This window comes from Pelmatolapia mariae, linkage group LG5, assembly GCF_036321145.2.
Source record: "Pelmatolapia mariae isolate MD_Pm_ZW linkage group LG5, Pm_UMD_F_2, whole genome shotgun sequence".
Classification (NCBI taxonomy): Eukaryota; Metazoa; Chordata; class Actinopteri; order Cichliformes; family Cichlidae; genus Pelmatolapia; species Pelmatolapia mariae.
The window spans coordinates 21,861,251-21,881,335 of record NC_086231.1 but is presented as its reverse complement, the minus strand read 5'-3'; the positions used below and the strand labels follow the sequence as shown (position 1 = coordinate 21,881,335).

At 40.2% G+C, this 20,085-nt stretch overlaps 2 protein-coding genes across 3 annotated transcripts; one reads left to right on the top strand and one right to left on the bottom strand.

Annotated features, from left to right (window-relative positions):
* Positions 1 to 1,852: 1,852 nt before the first annotated feature.
* On the bottom strand, positions 1,853 to 6,280 carry fkbp11 (FKBP prolyl isomerase 11). The gene is made up of 6 exons (XM_063473067.1): positions 5,902 to 6,280; positions 5,750 to 5,812; positions 3,577 to 3,664; positions 3,421 to 3,454; positions 3,228 to 3,298; positions 1,853 to 2,068 (listed from the first exon to the last, which is right to left on the bottom strand). Exons 1-6 carry the CDS (start codon positions 6,028 to 6,030, stop codon positions 1,860 to 1,862), a joined length of 594 nt encoding a protein of 197 aa, XP_063329137.1. The 5' UTR covers positions 6,031 to 6,280; the 3' UTR covers positions 1,853 to 1,859.
* A 6,160-nt stretch (positions 6,281 to 12,440) lies between these two features.
* LOC134627801 (ADP-ribosylation factor 3) lies at positions 12,441 to 16,778 on the top strand. 2 transcript variants are annotated; one of them, XM_063474190.1, is made up of 5 exons: positions 12,441 to 12,531; positions 14,094 to 14,336; positions 14,421 to 14,531; positions 14,632 to 14,756; positions 15,491 to 16,778. In XM_063474190.1, the coding sequence occupies exons 2-5, from the start codon at positions 14,189 to 14,191 to the stop codon at positions 15,650 to 15,652; spliced, it is 546 nt and encodes a 181-aa protein (XP_063330260.1). In that variant the 5' UTR covers positions 12,441 to 12,531; positions 14,094 to 14,188; the 3' UTR covers positions 15,653 to 16,778. The 2 variants fall into 2 exon arrangements, with proteins under 2 accessions (XP_063330260.1, XP_063330261.1); XM_063474191.1 differs by lacking the exon at positions 12,441 to 12,531 and adding an exon at positions 12,571 to 12,590.
* The last annotated feature ends 3,307 nt before the right edge of the window (positions 16,779 to 20,085 follow it).

Here is a 20,085-nt window from a genome sequence, read left to right as displayed (position 1 = left end):
ATGCTCCGCCCTCTAAATGTTACGAACAAAACGACGAAGTCCATTGATGTCTTGCTTTACTTTTCAATATTTGCAAAAGAAATGTGGCTATTGTGCACTAGGCTGAAACAAAAGGAAAAATATAGATTTTTTTATGGGAAATAACAAAAACAACAACGTTAAATTCGCGGAGGGATATCAAAACGCGCATAAAACTCCACGCGTCTCCCGAGTGAGCGGAGTTAACAGTTAAGGCAATGCTGGAACGGGAAAGGCGGTGTCATCGGCCTAACCGGTTATTAAAACAAGCTCACCTGCGACTAAAGCCCGTTAAAAACTGGATTTGTCTAGCTAAACAACAGGTTCTAATAGTTATTGAAATGAGAGTCAAATAAATTAATCACATTATCTCTCTATATATATACATATGTATGAATATATAAAACTTGGGGTTCACAGCAAAATGGCCTTTAAGTTCACTATATAAATATCAGTATGGATAATAACACCAGTACTTGAAGATATTTACTTAATCGGACAGCAGAATTGTATTAAATTACTATATTACATTATTATTATTATATTGTATTGTATTATTATACTGGCACAACTCTTTCATTTCCAGGAAACAGTGTTTAACTAGACCAAAAGGGGCTGTGTAGTTGCAATAAAGCTACACGACATTATGAGTCACTGTGCTTAAAGGACAGTGTGGTGCTCAAAAGAAAAGCAAGGGAAATGCTGATATTACCACATTAGAATAATTTTCCAAGACTGTACTCTGATTGAGGTCCACATGACTCTTTTTACAAGTTGATCTTGGGGGTTTCATGTGAGTTATCTTCAAAAAGGAAAAATGGTCCAAATGTATTTATGGACTTATTAGGTGATGATGAGTACCGCAGAGAATATCTCTTAGTGGCACACCACAATTTGGCTTTTAATTAATGTTTCTTTATACATAAGCCTATTCAGTGGACATCTTTCAAAGCTTCCTGTCCTTTCTCTGTACACAAATGAGCAGGTCCTTGCAAAGGCTCTTTAAAACATTTTCATACAAAGGGCCTAAATAAAAAAAGGTGGTTTAAACTCGCTGTTCTTACATGAGGACGTGAAGCAGGTGCTTCTAAACCGTCCCTTTATGCTTCTTCTGGTGAAATAATTTTTAACAAATTATTATTTTTTTGTAATAAATAAACATCTAAAAGTCTGCTGTTCCATTGGTTTACAGCTTACCAGTTGCCCAAATTAATATTGCTATAAAGTAAATGTGATCTTTCTTTTCAGTGACTGAACTGTAGGCTTACAAATTTATTAGGAAATTTATCAGGATTATGACAGCCAACATGCTGGATGATGATATGATGTGTGTCTGGATGCATCCACTAGATACTAATATTTGATCTGTGAGTCTTTGCTGTTGTACTTAAAAATTAAAATATTTCTTTTTTTCTTTTTTTTTAATCCTACCCACACACTCCACTTTTCTATTCCACTGTATTTGCTGTTCTCTGCTCTCTCAATTGCTCCCAAGATGATTTCCACCTGTCAGATCAACGCAGGGCAGTGCTTCTGTATGTATGTTTGAAGCTGGCATGCTGTATGGACTACATATACACTTGATTTGAGATCTGAATACAGTGTGAGCCTAACCTCCTAGAAACAGCCTGTTCAGATACAAGCACTGTCAGTTTCAGGTTCTTCACCTGTAATTTTCTGTTTGTCCTGAGAGGACACTTAGCACGTAACAGCCTTTAAAGTCTTGGCATACTATCAATGAACAAGGACCTACTCTAAATTCATCTCATCTCAATTCAACACAAACATAAAGAACAAGTTCAATTAAAAAACATTTATTTAAATAGTTCAGTGATTTGTCCTTATTTCTTCTTGCTCTTCTTATCCTTGGCCTTCTTTTTGCTAGCCTTCTGGGCACTGGCCTTTTTGTAGAGGTAAAGTCCCACCAAGCCCAGCAGAGTGGGCACCAGAGCCAAACACACCAGGGGGAACACATCGTTGACCATCCTCTGCCACTGCGTCTGCTGTGAGAGTGAAATCACCTCCACCTCGAACTCGAGAGCAGCATTGCCTAGGACAGATCCACATCACAGTCACTATTCTGCAAAAAGCTCTTAAAGGTTATATCTATTGTTTATGATTATATGTTACATGATTCAGAAAATAAAGGGGAAAAACATATAAAAGTTACCTGGAGAAACAAAAACAATGCAATGAAATGTTTCCACGCAACGCAGTGCCTCTCTGCATATATTTTCAGAAATGAAATCGGGAGAATCAAATCAGGACACATCAGAAGATATCGTTTCCCTCATGTAGCAGAAAGGTTTAGACAGGGGGTGCAGCTCATCCTCAGGGCATGATCAGACTCTCTCAGCAAGAAAAGCCACGAGTGATCGCCTTTATCTTATGGTAAAACACTTCTACTGTGATGATGAAGGCCTTCAGTTACTAAACCTCACTAAAACAGACACTGATGGTCAGTTCATGAGTTATGGCATTCACAAATTTAGCTGCCCAACAGTGTGATGACTATACCCCATCAGCCTATTATGGCTGATGGGTAATAAAAGTACATCTTAGAAACCTGGTATTCAGATGTGTGGTGGAACAGCAGCTTACTAAGGTGTCTCCTATACTTTTTTTCCTTTAATTTGTCAGCTGTTTATCTACATAGATTTTACTGGAGAAATTATCTCTTTTTATTGTGTTTTGATGATGGTGCCAGAGAGTGTGGTCACGTCGCTGCAGAAATGTGATTCCTGTAAATCATTAATTCTTTAATCAAACTTTGTATGAACCATCATCTTGTCGTCATCACCATGTATAAACTTTTTACTTTTTAATATGGGTCAGTATATATTTAATATTTAAATACTGTATTTTGTATTTATATTTCTGTCAGATTTCTGTATTTCTGTTATTTAAGTTTATGCATCACGTGAGGGAGTATTGTCTTAATTTTGTTATGCTTGCATAATTACAATAAAGACTCTTGAATCTCCGTCATGGAAACAGTTGCTTTTGCTGTTTTGTCATTCATCTGTCATCCACTCAGCATTTTATTTAACAGATCACCTAAAGCTGTAGTCCTGGAACAGACTTCGCTGGATTTGACACCCATAGGGTTTTCCAAATTTGCCTTTATATTATATATACATATGGAAATATGATATTGATTTTATATTTGTCACGCTGCCATGTGCTGTAGGATATTTCTAGTCTAGTACCTGGAATTGTTGGAGGGTAACCTTTCTTTCCATATGCGAGGTGAGAGGGAATAGTGGCTTTGATTTTCTGCCTGAATGAGAGAACAGAAACACACAGGAAGCATTCCTCAGATTCACTTCAAAACTATCCATTTTGGTATTTCTGATTTGTGACGGCATGCATCGTGAATTAACTGGTTTGCTATTCACTTACCCTTCACAGACACCAATCAAGCTTTGCTCCAGACCTGATATGAAATTTGTACAGAGACATTCGATCAGTATAGAAAGCACGCCCACCACTAATTATGTAATATAAGCTAATCAGTCTGACAGAGCTGCTCTTAAGGATTGTCATTTGTTAATTTACCAGCGATGACTGTCCTCTTCCCCAGCTCGACAGCAAGAGGATCCCGGGATAGAGATGTGTCAATCACCTTTCCATCCATCAGTTTACCCTGAAAACATTCCACAGGAGGAGTGAGGTGGTGCTGAGAATTTTTTAAAAATGCTGAGAGATTTCAGTGTGTGCATATTTTACAGAGGTGGGTTTGAGTTTAAAGAAGTGAGAAAAAGTGTGAGACACTGTCTTTTTAACCACAAAACACATTTATAGCTTTAAAGATATATACAAGAAGTCATTCAAAATTTGCAGAAAACCTGAAGTGTATATATATATACACATATATATATGTATATATATATATATATATATATGTATGTATATATATATATATATATATGTATATATATATATATATATATATATATATATATATATATATATATATATATATATATATATATATATATATATATATATATATATATGTTTGTGTGTGTGTGTGTGTGTGTGTGAGAGAGAGTTATTGATGCAATAAGAAGACAAACTCACTTGGTGAGTTTCTCAGACGTGGATTAAGTCTATGCCAACCCTAAAAAGATTTATAATTAACTTCTCTATTGCAAAAAGTTCTTCGTGTAGGACTCGTCTTAATCCATGTCTGGGAAAATAAGCCACAGCGCTTACACCTTAAAGGAAGGTCCTGACAGTTTTGTAATTCACTGTCTTCCTAAGAGTTAGATGAAAAGACTGATTGCCAGGCATGTCTGTGGTTAGATTACCTTGGCACTAAGACGGGAACCAAGAGGGAGCTAACGGAACAAAATCTGCCTTCCAGCTTTCTACACATCAACAACACATCACTTACAGATGTTAGAAGCAAATTTTGTTACTTCCAACAAAACAAACTAGCTCTTATTTCTGTTTCCAGCTAAGCAAAGCTACTGTAGCTCCAGCTGGTTATCTAATAAATATATAAAGCTTTTATGCAACTTTCTGCAAAAAATTACCATATATCAGTTTTTATAATGTTAACTTGGAAAAGGAATGAGCAAATATGAGTCAGATATGAGCAAAATATTTCCCTGCAGCAGATTTTGTGAACACACTTTCATTTAAGCAATCCTGTGCCATCTGTGTCACTTGAGTCCACAAAGAGCTAAATCATGAATCGTTAATTAACAATTAAAAAGCACTCAGAGTCTAATTGAACCCTTAATGAATGTCTTTTTAACACCAGGTGAACTAGAGAGGTGCAAAAACAAAATGTAAGTTTAAAGATTCATAACAAATAAACATGTTTTTCATCTACAGGTGCCTAAACTGAGTAATCAGGGTGTAACAGCGTAGCAAATGTTTTATCCTCTCTTCAAATTGTCTAATTTCTTGTTGTATACAGTTTTATTTTATGGGTATAACAGTGATGCTTACAGTTTCTAGTTTTTGTGACCCGTGTTGGAGGAGCAGAGGACAGTGATCTCAGAGATAGAAGTAATGGGATTTTGATAAAGTGACACAAAGTCAAGACCATGTAAAGTTTGTTGCAGCCATGTGTCCCACTGTGGATATTATGCATCAGCACTGGTAGCACTAATTAACACATTTGTCTGTGGACTGTGGGAGGAAGTTTGAGTACATAAAGAGAAAATGTAAATGCCACACACACTGGATGTGAACCCAGAATTCCCTGTGAGGCATCAGCAAACTAACTAATTTTTATATTAATTATTATTCCGGATGAAAAAAAGAATTGCAGCAGTTAAATTTGGACTTCTGGGTTGTAATGGCAAAATTATGTACTTTAAAAAAGCCGATTTTACATATGTTTGAGCCACTTGAAATCTATATAATTAATCAGTAAGTTTCTATATTCAGGTTGAGTGGCAAAACTACGAGCTGTGGTCTTGGTACTGCTACTGCTGACGTGTTGCACCGCCCCATCGTTACACAGTAAAATCAGAGTGGCTCTCCACATAAAACCACATTTAAAGCACACAGTGAAGCACTAGCTGACGATCAGAGCCGTTCAGTTCGCGGCAAAGCCTTTGTTTTATTCACGTGTGTACGAAAATGCACAAACACAGCGCAGGTCCACATGGTTCACGCAGACGGTGCCACATAGACAAGAACCGCGCACGCACTCAGCTTCTCTCCTTGCAAATCTCAGTGAAGCGATACACATCAGCAGCCGTGGACTCACCGTGTAGTGGATCTGCAGCGTGTCTCCCATTCTGGAAAGCATGGAGCAAGTTTCGGGTTTCACCTTTGGTCAGAAGAGTTAGCTGTTAACACTCATGCATCTTTGTGGCTGCAGTTGTGTTAGAGCTGCTGCTATTGCATTGTAATACTCACCAAGGTCTCCACCTGCAGCTCCTCGGGGACGTCATCGTCGTCTACCTGCGCGAGTCCACAGGTGAAGACCGCGAGAAGGAGCAGAAAAACGCCCGTCCTCATCGTGAACTTCTGGGAAAGAGATGCCATCCGACAACAACAACTTCCGTGTAGGAGTCTTCTCCACTCATCAGCAGAGCGAAAGAGAGTGAGAGAGCCGTGCCCGTCGACCTCTGCGTCCAAAGTGGCTCAGCGCCAGGTAATGCTGATGTGTTGTAACACTGTAGCGATAAGCTCTAATAGCTGCTGGACGCCGTCCCAACACCTGGGTCTTCCAAAAGAGCCTGCCTCAAACATTCCGCATGCATCCCATCAGGCTGCCGTGGGTGTCAAGCGGAAACTCTGCAGAGGCGCTGGGGGGCAGTGCTGCGCAGCTTCTGCACGGCTCTCCTCCTTCACTGTGTGGCTGCTCCATGCTGGAGAAAGTCGGCGTGCTGAGGAGTAAACACCCCTCCGCTACAGACGCCACGTCGATGCTAGTCTCCCTATGCCCTCCGGTTTAGACTGCAGGAAACGTAAGGGTGATGGGTAGTACCCAGCTTTAGTCCGGTGTTCTGGGAATCCATCCTACCTGACAAACCATCCTACCCGTTGTTTCTGCGTATGCGCACAACACGAATTTAAGTGGCGAACCGTCCTACCTTTGTGAATGTGACCTACAAGCATACTTTAACAGCTAAAATTAAGTGGCAAATCGGCCTACCTTTGTTCATCTGAGCTAGAAGCATATTTTAACAGCTAAAATTAAGTGGCAAATCATCCTACCTTTGTTAATAAGATCTAGAAACATACTCTGACGGGTAAAATGAAGTGCCAAACCATGCTACCTTTGTGAATGTGACCTACAAACATACTTTAACGGGTAAAATGAAGTGGCAAACCGTCCTGGCTGTATGAATATGAGCTACAAGCATACTGTGATGGGCAAAGTTAAGTGGCAAACCGTCATACCTAGTTAAATTTGTGGTGGAATTACTCTGTGAGGACGTTTTGCCAAAGTAGGATGGTTTGTCAGAACACCGGAAGTGATGTAAAATAATGTATCGTATTAGAAATATTATAGAAAGTCTTTGTTTTGTTGTTTTTCTGAAGAACAGCATTATATTTGATTTCTCAACCAATGCTCAACTGATCATCAGTTTTCTTTTTTTCTAAGATGCCCCGCTCTTAAAGGTGCAGTGGGTAATTTTTAGGTTATTTAATAGAAAAGAAATCAATGTTGTACTCATAAACACACACTGATTAGTGTGTAATTACTCTTCCAGCAAATTGAAATTACACATGGGAGCGGGAACTGGGTTGTGAAAGCCGCCATGTTGCTTTGCCATCTTGAATACAAGATGGACATCCATGTTCTGCTTAATGTTTTATATATGTGGCTAAAGACCGGCCACGTAGTTCATTCTGTTCATCTGGACGTAGCGTTTTTAGTGGGAGAAGAAGTGTTAGGTCATTCATCCAAGTGACTCCTTCAGTATCAGCTGACTGCACATTTCCCCAACCTTATAAACAATACATTTACATATTGACTGAAACTAGCAACACTAACGAACAATGGGCTGTGAAGTCAGTTTCTTGATCAATAATATCCATATTGTCATGACCATTGCATTGATCAGTGACCACTGACCAATGGCTATGAGTACCGTTCAGAAAGTTGGGGAATGGCTGCAATCACAGCACTATAAGATGGTGAAATATGTACCCTCAGGCCCTCTCCTCGATTCAGAAATGGTCTTTCCCTTTTCATGTAAATGGCCTCCTTGACTCCCCACTCAAACCAGCATTCCTCCCTGTCCAGGATGTGTACATCCTCATCATTGAGTGTCTACTGGCCTGTAGGTGTAAACAGACTGCGGAGTCTAGGCCTGACGAGTTAGCTCTTGTGTGTTGTGCCATCCGCTTAGCCAGAGGTTGTTTTGGCGCAGCTTGTTTTGGGGTTTGAAAACCACAGAGACGCTGTGTTTAGAAAAAATGCGTCTCAACTGTTCCAATACTCCTGACACATTAGCGAAAACCCTGCCAGCAGCCACATCCAGATGAACAGAGTCACCTTTGTAATTTAAAGATCATAAATTGATCTTTCAAGCTATATATAACCATTTAACATTTGTACATGTGTTATCTCTTTTTTATTGTGTCTCCCCTCCCTCATCTCCACCACCTCTCCTCCTTAAGCCTCATTTCCTGAAAATATGTACGAACATGCTTGTCAGCAGATTAGACATGTGACCCCACCCTCTAAGGACAGCTGACAAAAAGCCGACCAAACAACAGCAATAGTTGCACATAAGATAAAATTATGCCAACTGATGTTAGACTCAAGTGTCCTAAGAGTCACACTTTCCTTCCGATAAACAGTTTCATTACATTCTCACATTGTATGAGAGTTTATTTGGTGCTTCAGAGTCCAACAATGTTATCTCCACTTCAAAGTAAGTTTCACTAACACTGGCTAACAGCAGCTAACAGCAGCTAACTGATAAAAAAAGTGTTAAAATAATATCCCTAACAATTAACCTCGGTATCACTGTCATCAGATAGAATTGAGCTTTACTGACTCATCAATCATGTTAAACTTCTTTCATAAAGTTTTACAGCCTCCTCCAGCGTAAATAGACGTGGACGCTTTTCACCCAGCGTATTGACAGCTGAGGTAAACAGCAGGCTGGCAATATACAGTCACCAGAGTTATTTGTAGTACAGCACCTAGTGTAGCTACCATCATGCACTTGAAGTGGGAGGGGCAAGAAAACCCAAATTATTTGACTGCAGTCTACTGACATCCACTGGTGAGATTTTACACACTGTAACTTTAAAGGGGACAGAAAATCACATGCAGTAAAATACAAATGAATGAATAGACAAATATCCAGAAATGTTGTACTGGGCTGTGAAACATAATGACATCTTTAACATAAAGAAAATGTGAAATGGTATAAATTCAGGTACAACTGGTCAAAACATCTAACATTTTAAATATGTCAGTCTCTCTGTGTCACCCCATATAGTCACAGTCATGCATGCCAAATTGATTATTTGTATCGCAAATCTGTTGTGTTTCATTTCATTAGTATTTTTATTTCTTCCTTAAGTACTGCCAATTCTCAAAGCAAATTTTAAAGAAATGACCTTCAGTCTATACACATTTAATTCAGGTTCTCTGCAAGAACACTGTCCCAGATTACAGTATTTGTGCCACATGCTCATGTGTTAGACAAAGGATAGTTTTTCATGCAGAGGAGTTAATTATAGTATTTAGCTCTGGTGTTAACTAAAACAAACATCTAGTCTTGCTTGCTATGTGATTCTTGCAACACCGCATGCCGGGATGAAGCACCATGTGGCTTAGTCATATCCAGAGACCAAAATCGAATTATTTGACTGTGAACTACAATGGTGGTGAAAACATGCCACATATTCTGATTTGCCATTATGCGTCGTGGTACAGTTCGTATCTACATGATAAATCAGGTTGATTTATGCTAAACTACTTCCTCTCGTTTATGCAGTCCAGAATGATCATTTGCCACGTTACTGTTACACAACAAATGCTTTACTTTGTTCCCCGTCTGTGCAGCGGAGTATTGCACAAGTGTTACTAAGTTCTGAAAAACAATTTCAACCATTTCCTGAAAACCAAGTAATTTTGCACATAACAGAAGTTTTATGCAACATTGTATCGGGCACAGTGGCACTTGGATTTCTTTCATTTACAGTTGCAACCATGCTGAAGCTGATGGTGATTGACTCATTCAAAATAATTGAAGTAAATCTGTAGCTTTTAGTTGTCTCTGGGTGAACCTGCTGAGCTGGTTTAAGAAGTTGTTTTCTCAGCACTTGTTATTGTGACTGTTGTGTGAACCTGTCCTAAAAATGCTCTAGCTCCATTAAAACAATTGCATGTGCTACATTACATGTTTAATTTTTCGCTTGTGCATTAGTGTAATGCAACGGATTATTCACAATTTCAGTGTTGTCATAAGCAAGAATACTTTTATGTGTTATGTAGTACCATCAGGGAGCAGTCTGATTGGTCAGAAATTCTTTCTACAGTATGTCACTGACTTTCAGCACACAGCCTGTTGTAAAAAGGTGTCTTCATGAAAAAAGAACCATGAGTTCTGCAACAGACAGTCCCAACATCATGAACTCAGTCTGGTCTCAACAACACAACGTTGGAGGCCCATAAATATACTATAAACTTATTCATGCAAACTTATTTATCGAATTCTACTGATCATTGAACTCCCAAAGTCAGCAGAAAATGCCACGTCTGCTTAATCAACCACACTGGCTGCCTGTCCCACAACAAATTTACTATGAAATACTCATGATAACATTTAAAGCTCTTCATAGTCTCTGCCCTGCATTTTACTGATCTCCTCCAGTCTTGCACTCCCCCCCCCCCCACTCCCTGTTGTCTCTAGGTGGTAGGTTGTCCTCTTATGCTACAACAAAACTTTCGAACTCTACCTTCTCACATATGTGCAGTAGACTCAGACTCAAAACTTCTTTCAAAACCTTTTTAGGCAAGCTTATTCACTTTGAAGGCATTAGCTGTATTCTCTTGTTTTGTTAGATGCAAGGTGAATGTCATGAAAGGTGCAGTTAAATAGAATGTATTATGTATTAAAGAAATATAATAAAGTATTAGAAAAACACAAGAAGTTATTATTATACTTAGTTTGTGTTTTACTCCTCAGACCATACTGCATTTCACTGTTCAGGAACTGATTTGTTTTCATATTGTACTTTGCAAAATCAACATAAACTAAAATAGTAAGAACAGAACATCTACTTAACCCCAATCAAGATTGTTTTAATTTAGTTAAAACAGGTTTGTTATTTCAGTAAAGATTATACATCCATAGTTTATGTAATTGAATGCATTTATGTTTAATAGGATCTCCACAAACTAAACCACTTTAAAAGAGTATTCCCTGAGCTGGGGCACTGGTGGGTTTTGTGGCATCTGGGAAGTGTTTAGAAAATTCCCATGTGTTACAGCACACTGTGATGTGGGTGTCTGAGAAACTGGGCAGCTGATAGGCCCTCGAGGCACTGGTGATAAAATGAAGAGCACAAGTGTAATTAATAACACTGATGAAGCCTCTTTTCTGTGTATTTTACCTCAGTGAGGAACAACACTGAGACCCTAGAAATGTTAAACCTAAACTGACTGTGACTGCTGTTGGTGTTAGTGCAGTTTTCCTGCTCTGACATGTCAGAATTGTGTATTTAATCCTAATAAGGACCCCAACTTTTGGACTTTTTCATACATGGAGCAGCTGGTTGTTTTTCCATGGTGTGCAGTGTAAATTTATATGTCTCATTCATGTTTCAGACTATTTACATGACTTAAGATTTCAAAGATCCAAAAGATTGCCCATTGATTTAAAAACACTGTATATCTATACAGTTGTTTTCCCATAAGCTGGCTCATTTAAATGAGTGACCTCATTTAACCAACTCAACCAAGCATGAGGTAAGGTAGAATGCTATGTGTAATAAGGATTCTTATTTTATTTCACCCCCTGCAAAAGACTGGAGGCTCCAAGCAGCTCCTTAAGCAGCATGCTGTTACAGTGTGTGCGTGTGTGTGTGTGTGTGTGTGTGTGTGTGTGTGTGTGTGTGTGTGTGTGTGTGTGTGTGTGTGTGTGTGTGTGTGTGTGTGTGTGTGAGAGAGAGAGAGAGAGAGAGAGAAGGGGAGTGTCAATGAGTGCTTGTCATGAAACATACTTGAAAGTGAGGGTGAGAGACTGCAAAAACTGCCCCCACCGAGAGCCAGAGGTGGACAGAGAAACAGACAGGAGACCCTGGCTGTCCACAGCCCACTCAATAATGTTCAAGACCCAAGGTTTTTATTGTTTCTAAAATATATCTTATTCACTTTTTCTTTCTGACCCTTGTACTGTTGTAACAAGTGAATTTCCCCAGTGTGGCATTAATAAAGTCTGTATCTATCTATTTTCACTCCTCACTTCCTTTTTTTTAATCCTCTTTACTTCCTTTACTTCTTTCCTCATTTAGCTGTTTGTATTAGTTTTGGTGTTAGTTTTAGCCTTTTTAATTATTAAAGGCTGTTTGCCAGGGGCAAGATTTCAGTAGTTTAAAATAGATAACCCATTAAAGAATTTACTGAATCGAGTTGAATCTCAGTCATAGACATCTCAAAGCATCATGATTAAGGTTCTGACAACCCATTTGCTAAAGAGTAAAATAAAGGACAGCTTCCCTATACATTTTTAAATGTTTATTAGTATTGAGTAGCTTGCTCAGCATCCTTTCACAGACTTCCCGTTTTTTGTGTTTCAGTCTAGTTTCTATTTTTATTTCAGTTAACCAAAATGCTAACTAAAATTCACGGTTTGCTCTTTTACCTGACGTTTTAGTTAACTATAATAATCTTACAGACAACCTGGTTTTGTTTTTAAAAGAAAAGAAAAACAGAGAGAAGAGTCTTTACAACCTTTTGGTCGTATTGTACTATTGGAGTGACACCTGCTCTCGCGAGATCCCGCTTGCTGCTGAGTCGTTTCTCTCGGAAAGTGTCGTGAGACGTTGATAGTAGAGGACTGCTTGGCTAAGGTAAGTGAGGATACTGGCTCCACCATCAGCACGACAAAAATCCACGTAGTTCCCGGCAGGTGATGAAATTATAGTGGAGCAGATGTCTGTCCGGTGGGGGATGTATTAGGCTCGTTGTTACCCGGATACTCGGTCCGGGTAACAACGAGTGACGGCTCGCTAGCAGCCGGATGCCCGCTGAGGTGATGAGCGGACGGATGGATGAATGGGGCGGATCAGCACGCTAGCTACCGTCACGTCCGCGATTGAAGCAAACTAGACTGATAAATGGAGTTATTATAGAAGCGATAATTCGGGGGGAAAGGCGCGACTTTGTGCGATAACTAAGCTTGGGTAAAGACGAGATATTTTACTGGAGCCCCGTGTAAGGGTTACCTAACGTAGCATTCCGGGCTAACCTGAGTCACTGGCAGCTGAATGAATGCTATCAGACCGGCACATCGCGGCCCTTCGCCCACCTAAGATCACCATTTAATGAAATATGCCGTGTTTGAACCTGCGGTAGCTGGATGGGGAGAGGAGCTGGTGTCAGAAACAGCAGCAGGGTGCCGATCGTGTTCAGCACCATGGACAGGGCTGCAGGAAGTCCTCATTTACTTATATTTTCTAGTCTTAAATTTCACCTTACTGAGCCTGTTTACTCGCTTTCTGAATAGCTGTCAGCATAGGACTGTTTAATTACTGCACTTACAACATATTAAAAACTAGGCATTGGGCAGCTCTTGTCCACATTAAAAATAAACATACAATCAACAGTGTTTGAGTACCTTTTATAGTTTCATTTGATTTGTTCGTCTTTGGCTTGTGTGACCTTACTTGAGTACTTACGTGGAGTGTGCTGAGCATATTTTGCAGCCTTAGAAAAGAAATCACACCTGTGTTGAGTATTTTTAGTTATTTTTGCCCCTTGGGTTGTCATTTGACTATTTCTACTTGCTGTGTCCACCCTGAAAGAAATGTCCTTCCTCTTGCTGCTTTCCCTGAGGTTATTCCTCCCTTCCCCTTCATGCTGTACATATTTTACACCCACCTAGGGCACTTTAAAAAAAAAAAAAAAAAATCATTATTTGTGCCTGATATGACTCGGTGTAAAAGTAATCTAAAGGGAGAATTTTAGTCTTTTGTCCCTGCTTATGACCAGATGGCTTTGTTATAGATGTGTTCAAGCCACGCTCTGTAATATAGGACATTTTTCATGTGCTTTAAGGGCTTGGCGCCATTACAGGCTAACATCTGAAGGAGAAAAAAGCATCAGAAAGGGTCTGAACAGATTGTGCTGAAGCCTGGAGTCATGGCATCTCCATCACCCGCTCTGTGATAATGACTGTGGGCGAGTAACACAGCTTTGCACCTGTCTTGCTGCGTGCATGTAGAAGTGAGATTTCTCTGGCTTGATTTTGTCATGTTAGTGTTTGAGAGGTGAGAGGAGGAGTGAGCCAGAGTATTTACTGCATTGTAATTTAACAGACTTGACAGTTTGGCTCGTTAATCATTCTGTCTCATTCCAGCATGTTAATAATTAAGACCAACATGATTGCTTCTCAATGTCTGTTTCTTTTCAGCCCTCCTAAAAAAAAATCAATCCCCACTGGACAACTGAGACTTTGCAGAAAGGCCTCAAGCACTTAAACTGACGTTTAGGAACATCGTCTGAATCATGGGGAACATTTTTGGGAATTTGCTGAAGAGCCTCATAGGGAAGAAAGAGATGAGGATCTTGATGGTGGGGCTTGATGCTGCTGGAAAAACAACGATCCTCTATAAGCTCAAACTGGGAGAAATAGTCACCACAATCCCAACAATCGGTATGTGGAAGCAGCTTTCTACTCGCACCAGCCAACAGTGGATATGATGTTTTGCTTCACGCACTGTGTGACCTCTTATTTCAGGGTTCAATGTGGAGACAGTGGAATACAAGAACATCAGCTTCACTGTGTGGGACGTGGGTGGGCAGGACAAGATCCGTCCTCTCTGGAGACACTACTTTCAAAACACGCAGGGTGAGCAGAGCTAATCAGAGGCTCACAGCGACGTAAGCGCTTGCATTTCTCTTCTTCTAATGCAAATGGTTTATTTTGTTTCTTACACTTGCCGCTGCAGGTCTAATCTTTGTGGTGGACAGTAATGACAGAGAGCGTGTGAACGAAGCGCGAGAGGAGCTGATGAGGATGCTGGCTGAGGACGAGCTGAGGGATGCCGTGCTCCTCGTGTTTGCTAATAAACAGGCAAGAGACTCTAGTGTTATGTATATTTATACACATAGCAGGCTCATAGCAGAGGGTGAGCCCCCAAATACCAGCTTCCTTATCTGTGTAATTTTAAAGCAGTTCTGGAAATTAGGTGGCATTAAATTATAGTGTGAGTTGTAATCATTACCAGGGTAGTAAAAAGGTAGTAAAACAGTCATTGTGACATGAACTAATAGGTAATCACAGATGTTACTAGTCACATTAGTGAGGTCAGTGATATTAGGTGCAGACTTATAATTAACATCATGTGACATTTCACATCGACTGCTATAGAGAAAGGTTTTCACAGGAGTATTAGAGAGCAGTTACTTTCTAAGCTCTAATATTAGAAAGTAGTCTTAAGACTACTCTCTAATGAAGCAGGAATATTATAGAGCAGTTTAGAAATTAGTTACTCTGTAATAATACTATTATTATATGTTATAATACTATTGTTATGGTCTGTTAAAGAGCTCTAATATTCCTGTGTTTTCACAGGACTAGTCTTAGACTCTACTACAGAATAGTTACTCTCTAATACTCCTATGAAAGAAGAAGACTTAGAGAATAACTACCCCTAATACTACTCTCTAAAGCTCCTGTGAAAACACTGGAGTATTGCAAAGTAGTAATAATAATACTCCAGTCAAAATAAAACATGCAGGAAATTCATCCACGCAGAGATGAAAGCGCAATTTTCTCTCCTCACTGACCCCTCTGCTCTTTGACAGGACTTACCAAACGCCATGAACGCCGCGGAGATCACAGACAAGTTGGGCTTGCACTCTCTGCGTCATCGCAACTGGTACATCCAGGCCACCTGCGCCACCAGCGGCGACGGCCTCTACGAGGGCCTCGATTGGCTGGCCAATCAACTCAAGAACAAGAAGTAAGAAGAAAATTGGAAGAAAGCATCCAGCGACCACACCCATACCTACTTTTTATTTCTTTTTAGGGATGAGGGTGCGGGTTGAGCACCGAGGTGTTTGATTGATAAAAGATTCTGGGTCTTGGGTGGGGGCGGCGGGGTGTCAGATTTAGATTTTTGGTCTGGTCCTTCTGGTTTTCTGTGGTTATAAAAAAACACATTCTCATGTTCGTATCTAACCACTCACTCACAGACACACACACAGAGACACACATATGCACACTAACAATAAGCAATCACAGCAGGCACTTGCTTTTCCTCCGTCCACCTCTCGTCCACCAATCGTCTTTAGGTATATAATGTACTGTATGTTAGTCTCTAGGTGCTGTGTCGAGTCACATGGGACTCTAGCAATGAGTCCGATCTGACTTTGTTGATGTATGTTTTCCCATTGTCGGTGGTCCATGAAAGGAACTGTTCCACGTCCTGTTTTTTTTTCGTGTTTTTGTTGTTTTTTTGTCTTTTCCTACAGAGTTCCAGAGCCATGTTTGAGAACAGTCAAATCTGGCAGATTCATATCACAATAACTAATATGATTGCTTTGCTTTTCCTTTTGACTTGCGAGCGTGTACTTGAACTCCGCAGCCTAGACAGTATTATCCCAAGCAGCTCTCTGACGTCTTTTGATATCTGTGCCATGTTTCTACTCCCCGTGTGGCAACCCGAAGCGTCGAAGCCGCCCTTTTTAAATATTTTAAAACGCACAACACTCTTTCTCAGTTGCCTCACCTGCATGCATCCTGCCACCACTGTTGGGTACTTCTCCATCCAGAGAACCGCATAGATGTTATTTGTAGGTTTTCTCCCCTCATCGTGTTCTCGCGCCGTTTACAGTAGGATGCACAAAACTATCCGAAATCACCACTTTTAGTGCACTTGGTGGCAACAAATAAAAAGCGACTAGTCAGCTTTATGGTCTTTTTAGATGTGAAAACAGCATATAGCACATTAACTCGGCACAGATGGCCTGTACAGCTGCTGCTTGTCTATACGAGTACTCAAACTGCGTCAGGTTGCTCTCGCTTGTGTGGATTTTTTTTTTTTTTTTTTTAATTTTTAAATTTAAATTTTTTGTGTCTAATTTGCATACCGGGGGGGTGGGGATGGGGATGGGGGACGATGCTGTAACTGATAACTCCGTATTACTGAATGTGAATATTGTTGATGAATCTATAAATGGCTGTAATGATGTTTATCTGACATGCCATCATTTCAGTGATGTATCTGCATAAGTCATGCAAAACGAAGCAGGGTAACCGGATCGGTACGTTGATGTTGTAGTTTGCAGAAATTCACAAACCACCTACTTTCCGAACAGCAGACGGGATTGCGGCGTCGCCACTGATACCAGCAGAATCCGCAGACTCCTGTCAATGAAACGATTCCTTTGTGCCATACATGGGTACTGCTGCCACTCATACACCAGTCACAGTGCAACACGCCGTGCATCCGCCCTACCAACTCATCAGCACATATCCAGCATCTGTCGTAACCATGAGTTAGATCCTTTGGTTTTTGTGGCCTTATATTCTGATTGCTTTCCTCTCACCGAGTTTGGTTTCATATTTACCAGTAAAGAATGATTTATTCCTTTATGCCCTCTAACGGCAGGTTTCGCACCACAGCTCACTATGGTAAGGCAAAGATTTTGTCGTATAATGTGTTCTTTTGATTTTTGCCCGTATACTTGATTCATATTTGGTGGTAGATTTCTTCAGTTCTCTTTGGGGTTTAAAGAAACTTTGATGTAGACTGTGTCTGTGAAACAATCAGTGCAGAGAAAAAAAAGATTCTGATGATTCATTCTGTACCGTTATAGTTACACAAGTAGACTTTAAAAAAATGTTGAAGACCATGTTTCAATGCTGAATGCATGGAGACATCTGTATGTGATGTAAGAAACCAAAATCCTGCTGTATTACGAATAAACCCATTTTCTGAATGATCTGTCTCATCAGCTGGGAGCGGGAACTGATAGGCTTCATTGCCACATACGTACAGCTTCTTCTTCTTTTTTTGGCTGCTTACACAGCACCATTTCAGCCTGGCATTTTCCTTTGTCACACCAGCTCTTCTCCACATCCATGAATCTTAGCTGTCTTTGTTTTTCTTCTCTGGCAGCTGCATAGTCAACATGCTTTGTCCAGTACATCCACAATCACCGTCTTTGACTTTGTTTGCAAGCTGCTCAACCTGAGCTGTCCCTCTGATGTTCCAATCCTGTCCATTATGGTCACTCCTAGTAAAAATCTTATCATCTTCAACTCAGCTTTCAGTCCTTTTCTCAGTATCACCGTCTGTAAACCGTACGTGACAGCAGGTATCACTACCACCTTGTAAACTACTTCCTCTCTTGCTGCTATTCTTCTGTCACAAATCACCCCTGACAGTCGTCTCCAGCCTACTCCACCCTGCCTGCACTCTCTTCTCATTCTGCACTCACCTGTCTTGTGCACTGTCCATTATCTTGGATTGTTGACCACAGGTATTTCAACTCCTCCACCTCACTATACTTCACTGTTACACCTGCCTCTATGTCCACATGACAAATGTCTTGCTGTGACAGGCTCCAACCAGGAGAGGACACTGTTCCACAACGATATCTGTTCGGTCAAAGAGGTCCCAAAGCATTAATCAAATTCATTATAAAATGAAAGGTTTATTTGTCCTCTGAGACACCCCTGCTGAACAACATGCAGTAGCTGACCGGATTTTAATTGTTTAACTCTGGCAACTCAGCAAGATCGGTTCAATCTTATCCAAAAGAAATCTAGAGATGGTCATAGGTGCGTTCATTTCCTCTAAATCAGACTATTGCTACTCTTTATACACATGCTTGAGCCAGCAAGAGCTACTTAGATTAACGCTTGTCAAGTGTGCTGCAGCTGGACTCCTCAGAAATAGATATATGTGCATAACTCATACATCATAAAATACATGAAATAATTCCTAAATCTGCAGTGAAAGGGGAAATATACTGTCATGTGAAAAAGGAAGTACAAGTGCAACTCATGAGTCCACCGTTTGTAGAGCCACCTTCAGCAGCCATAAGTTGACGTAACTGTTTTCTGTAATCAGGGTCTCGTTTTGTCGTAGAGGAATTTCTGCCCACTTTCGGTCCAGAGTCGCCTCTATTTTTTGAGACTACTCTGGCCCTTCCTGTAAAGTGCTGTGGTGTTTTTAACCCAGTCCAGTTTATTGTCAATGTATACTCCGAGGTATTTATAGTCCTCCACAATGTCAACATTGACCCCCTGGATTGAAACAGGGGTCAAGTGTTTCCTGGTCTTCCTGAAGTCCACGATCAATTCCTTGGTCTTTGCCACGTTGAGCTGAAGATGATTCTGCTCACGGCTTGTAGGCATTCATTTATGCACAGCTCCCTTATTTTCAGGCATTCTGTTGTCCTGTTGTGTGATTTACATGTTAGACAGCCTCACTGGACTCTAAAATACTTTGGTACACAGAGTTCATGGAGTTCATGGTGGACTCAATGACTGCAAAGTGTCCAGGTCCTGTGCCTCAAAACAAGCCCAAATCATCACCCCCTCCACCACTGTGCTTGACTCTTGGTATGAGGTGCTTGTGCTAATCCTGTGGTTTTTGCCAAACAGAGCACTGTGTATTATGCCCAAACATCTTCACTCCAAAGGGATGTTGTTTGAGAAGTCTTGTGCTTTATTTAGATGCAACTTGATGCCCTGCTGCCATGTTCTTTATCCTAGCAACCTTTCCAAACAACTCCTCAGCCGGTTTCTAACTGTAGTTTCATGAATTTTAATATCTAACATGCTAGCTGAGTCTTGTAGAGTGTACCTCCTGCTTTTACAAGATGTGATTACACTGGCCAATAATCAAGAGTGTCTGATCGCTCTTATTTCCTACAGAAGAGTCCGGTGAAGCCTTTCTTTTTCACATGACACATGAGGGAGTAAAGAGATTTAAATGTTTAACAGACTAGGTTTCATTGAATTCGACAGTTTAGCGAAAGGAAGATAAAGACAAATATTGACATATGGGAAAAGAGCACATTTAGGAGCTGAACTCTTTAGTGGTGTGTACGAAACAGTTTAATGCACTTTTTCATGGTTTGCATCAGGTGCAAAACAAGTCCATTTACTTTCACTACTCTCAGCTTTACCCTGAAGCACCAACATACTTCAGTTACACTTCAACAGTTTTCTGTGAGGTTTTTCTTTGGTAAAACAGCCTGAGAGTAGAGTGTTAAATTGAGCATCAGGTTCCATTAAAGATGTTAAAGTCTTTTAATGTTTCTCTGAACTTCTGTTCCTAAGCAGGCAGCTTCTGTGAGGAGAAAAGAAAAGAAATGCTTTTGATAATGATTCCTGTCATTGGTAAAACATTAACCATTTGTTTTTGAGTTTCCTTCTTACCTTT

What these genes read in the sequence shown, in the direction of transcription:
- fkbp11 (XM_063473067.1), bottom strand. Translation starts at nt 6,030, where the DNA reads ATGGCATCTCTTTCCCAGAAGTTCACGATGAGGACGGGCGTTTTTCTG. An exon ending in TTGATTGGTGTCTGTGAAGG is followed by an intron (nt 3,299 to 3,420) that starts GTAAGTGAATAG and finishes TCTCTCATTCAG; the next exon opens with GCAGAAAATCAAAGCCACTA. An exon ending in TTACCCTCCAACAATTCCAG is followed by an intron (nt 2,069 to 3,227) that starts GTACTAGACTAG and finishes GATCTGTCCTAG; the next exon opens with GCAATGCTGCTCTCGAGTTC.
- LOC134627801 (XM_063474190.1), top strand. Translation starts at nt 14,189, where the DNA reads ATGGGGAACATTTTTGGGAATTTGCTGAAGAGCCTCATAGGGAAGAAA. An exon ending in CACCACAATCCCAACAATCG is followed by an intron (nt 14,337 to 14,420) that starts GTATGTGGAAGC and finishes CTCTTATTTCAG; the next exon opens with GGTTCAATGTGGAGACAGTG. An exon ending in CTACTTTCAAAACACGCAGG is followed by an intron (nt 14,532 to 14,631) that starts GTGAGCAGAGCT and finishes TTGCCGCTGCAG; the next exon opens with GTCTAATCTTTGTGGTGGAC.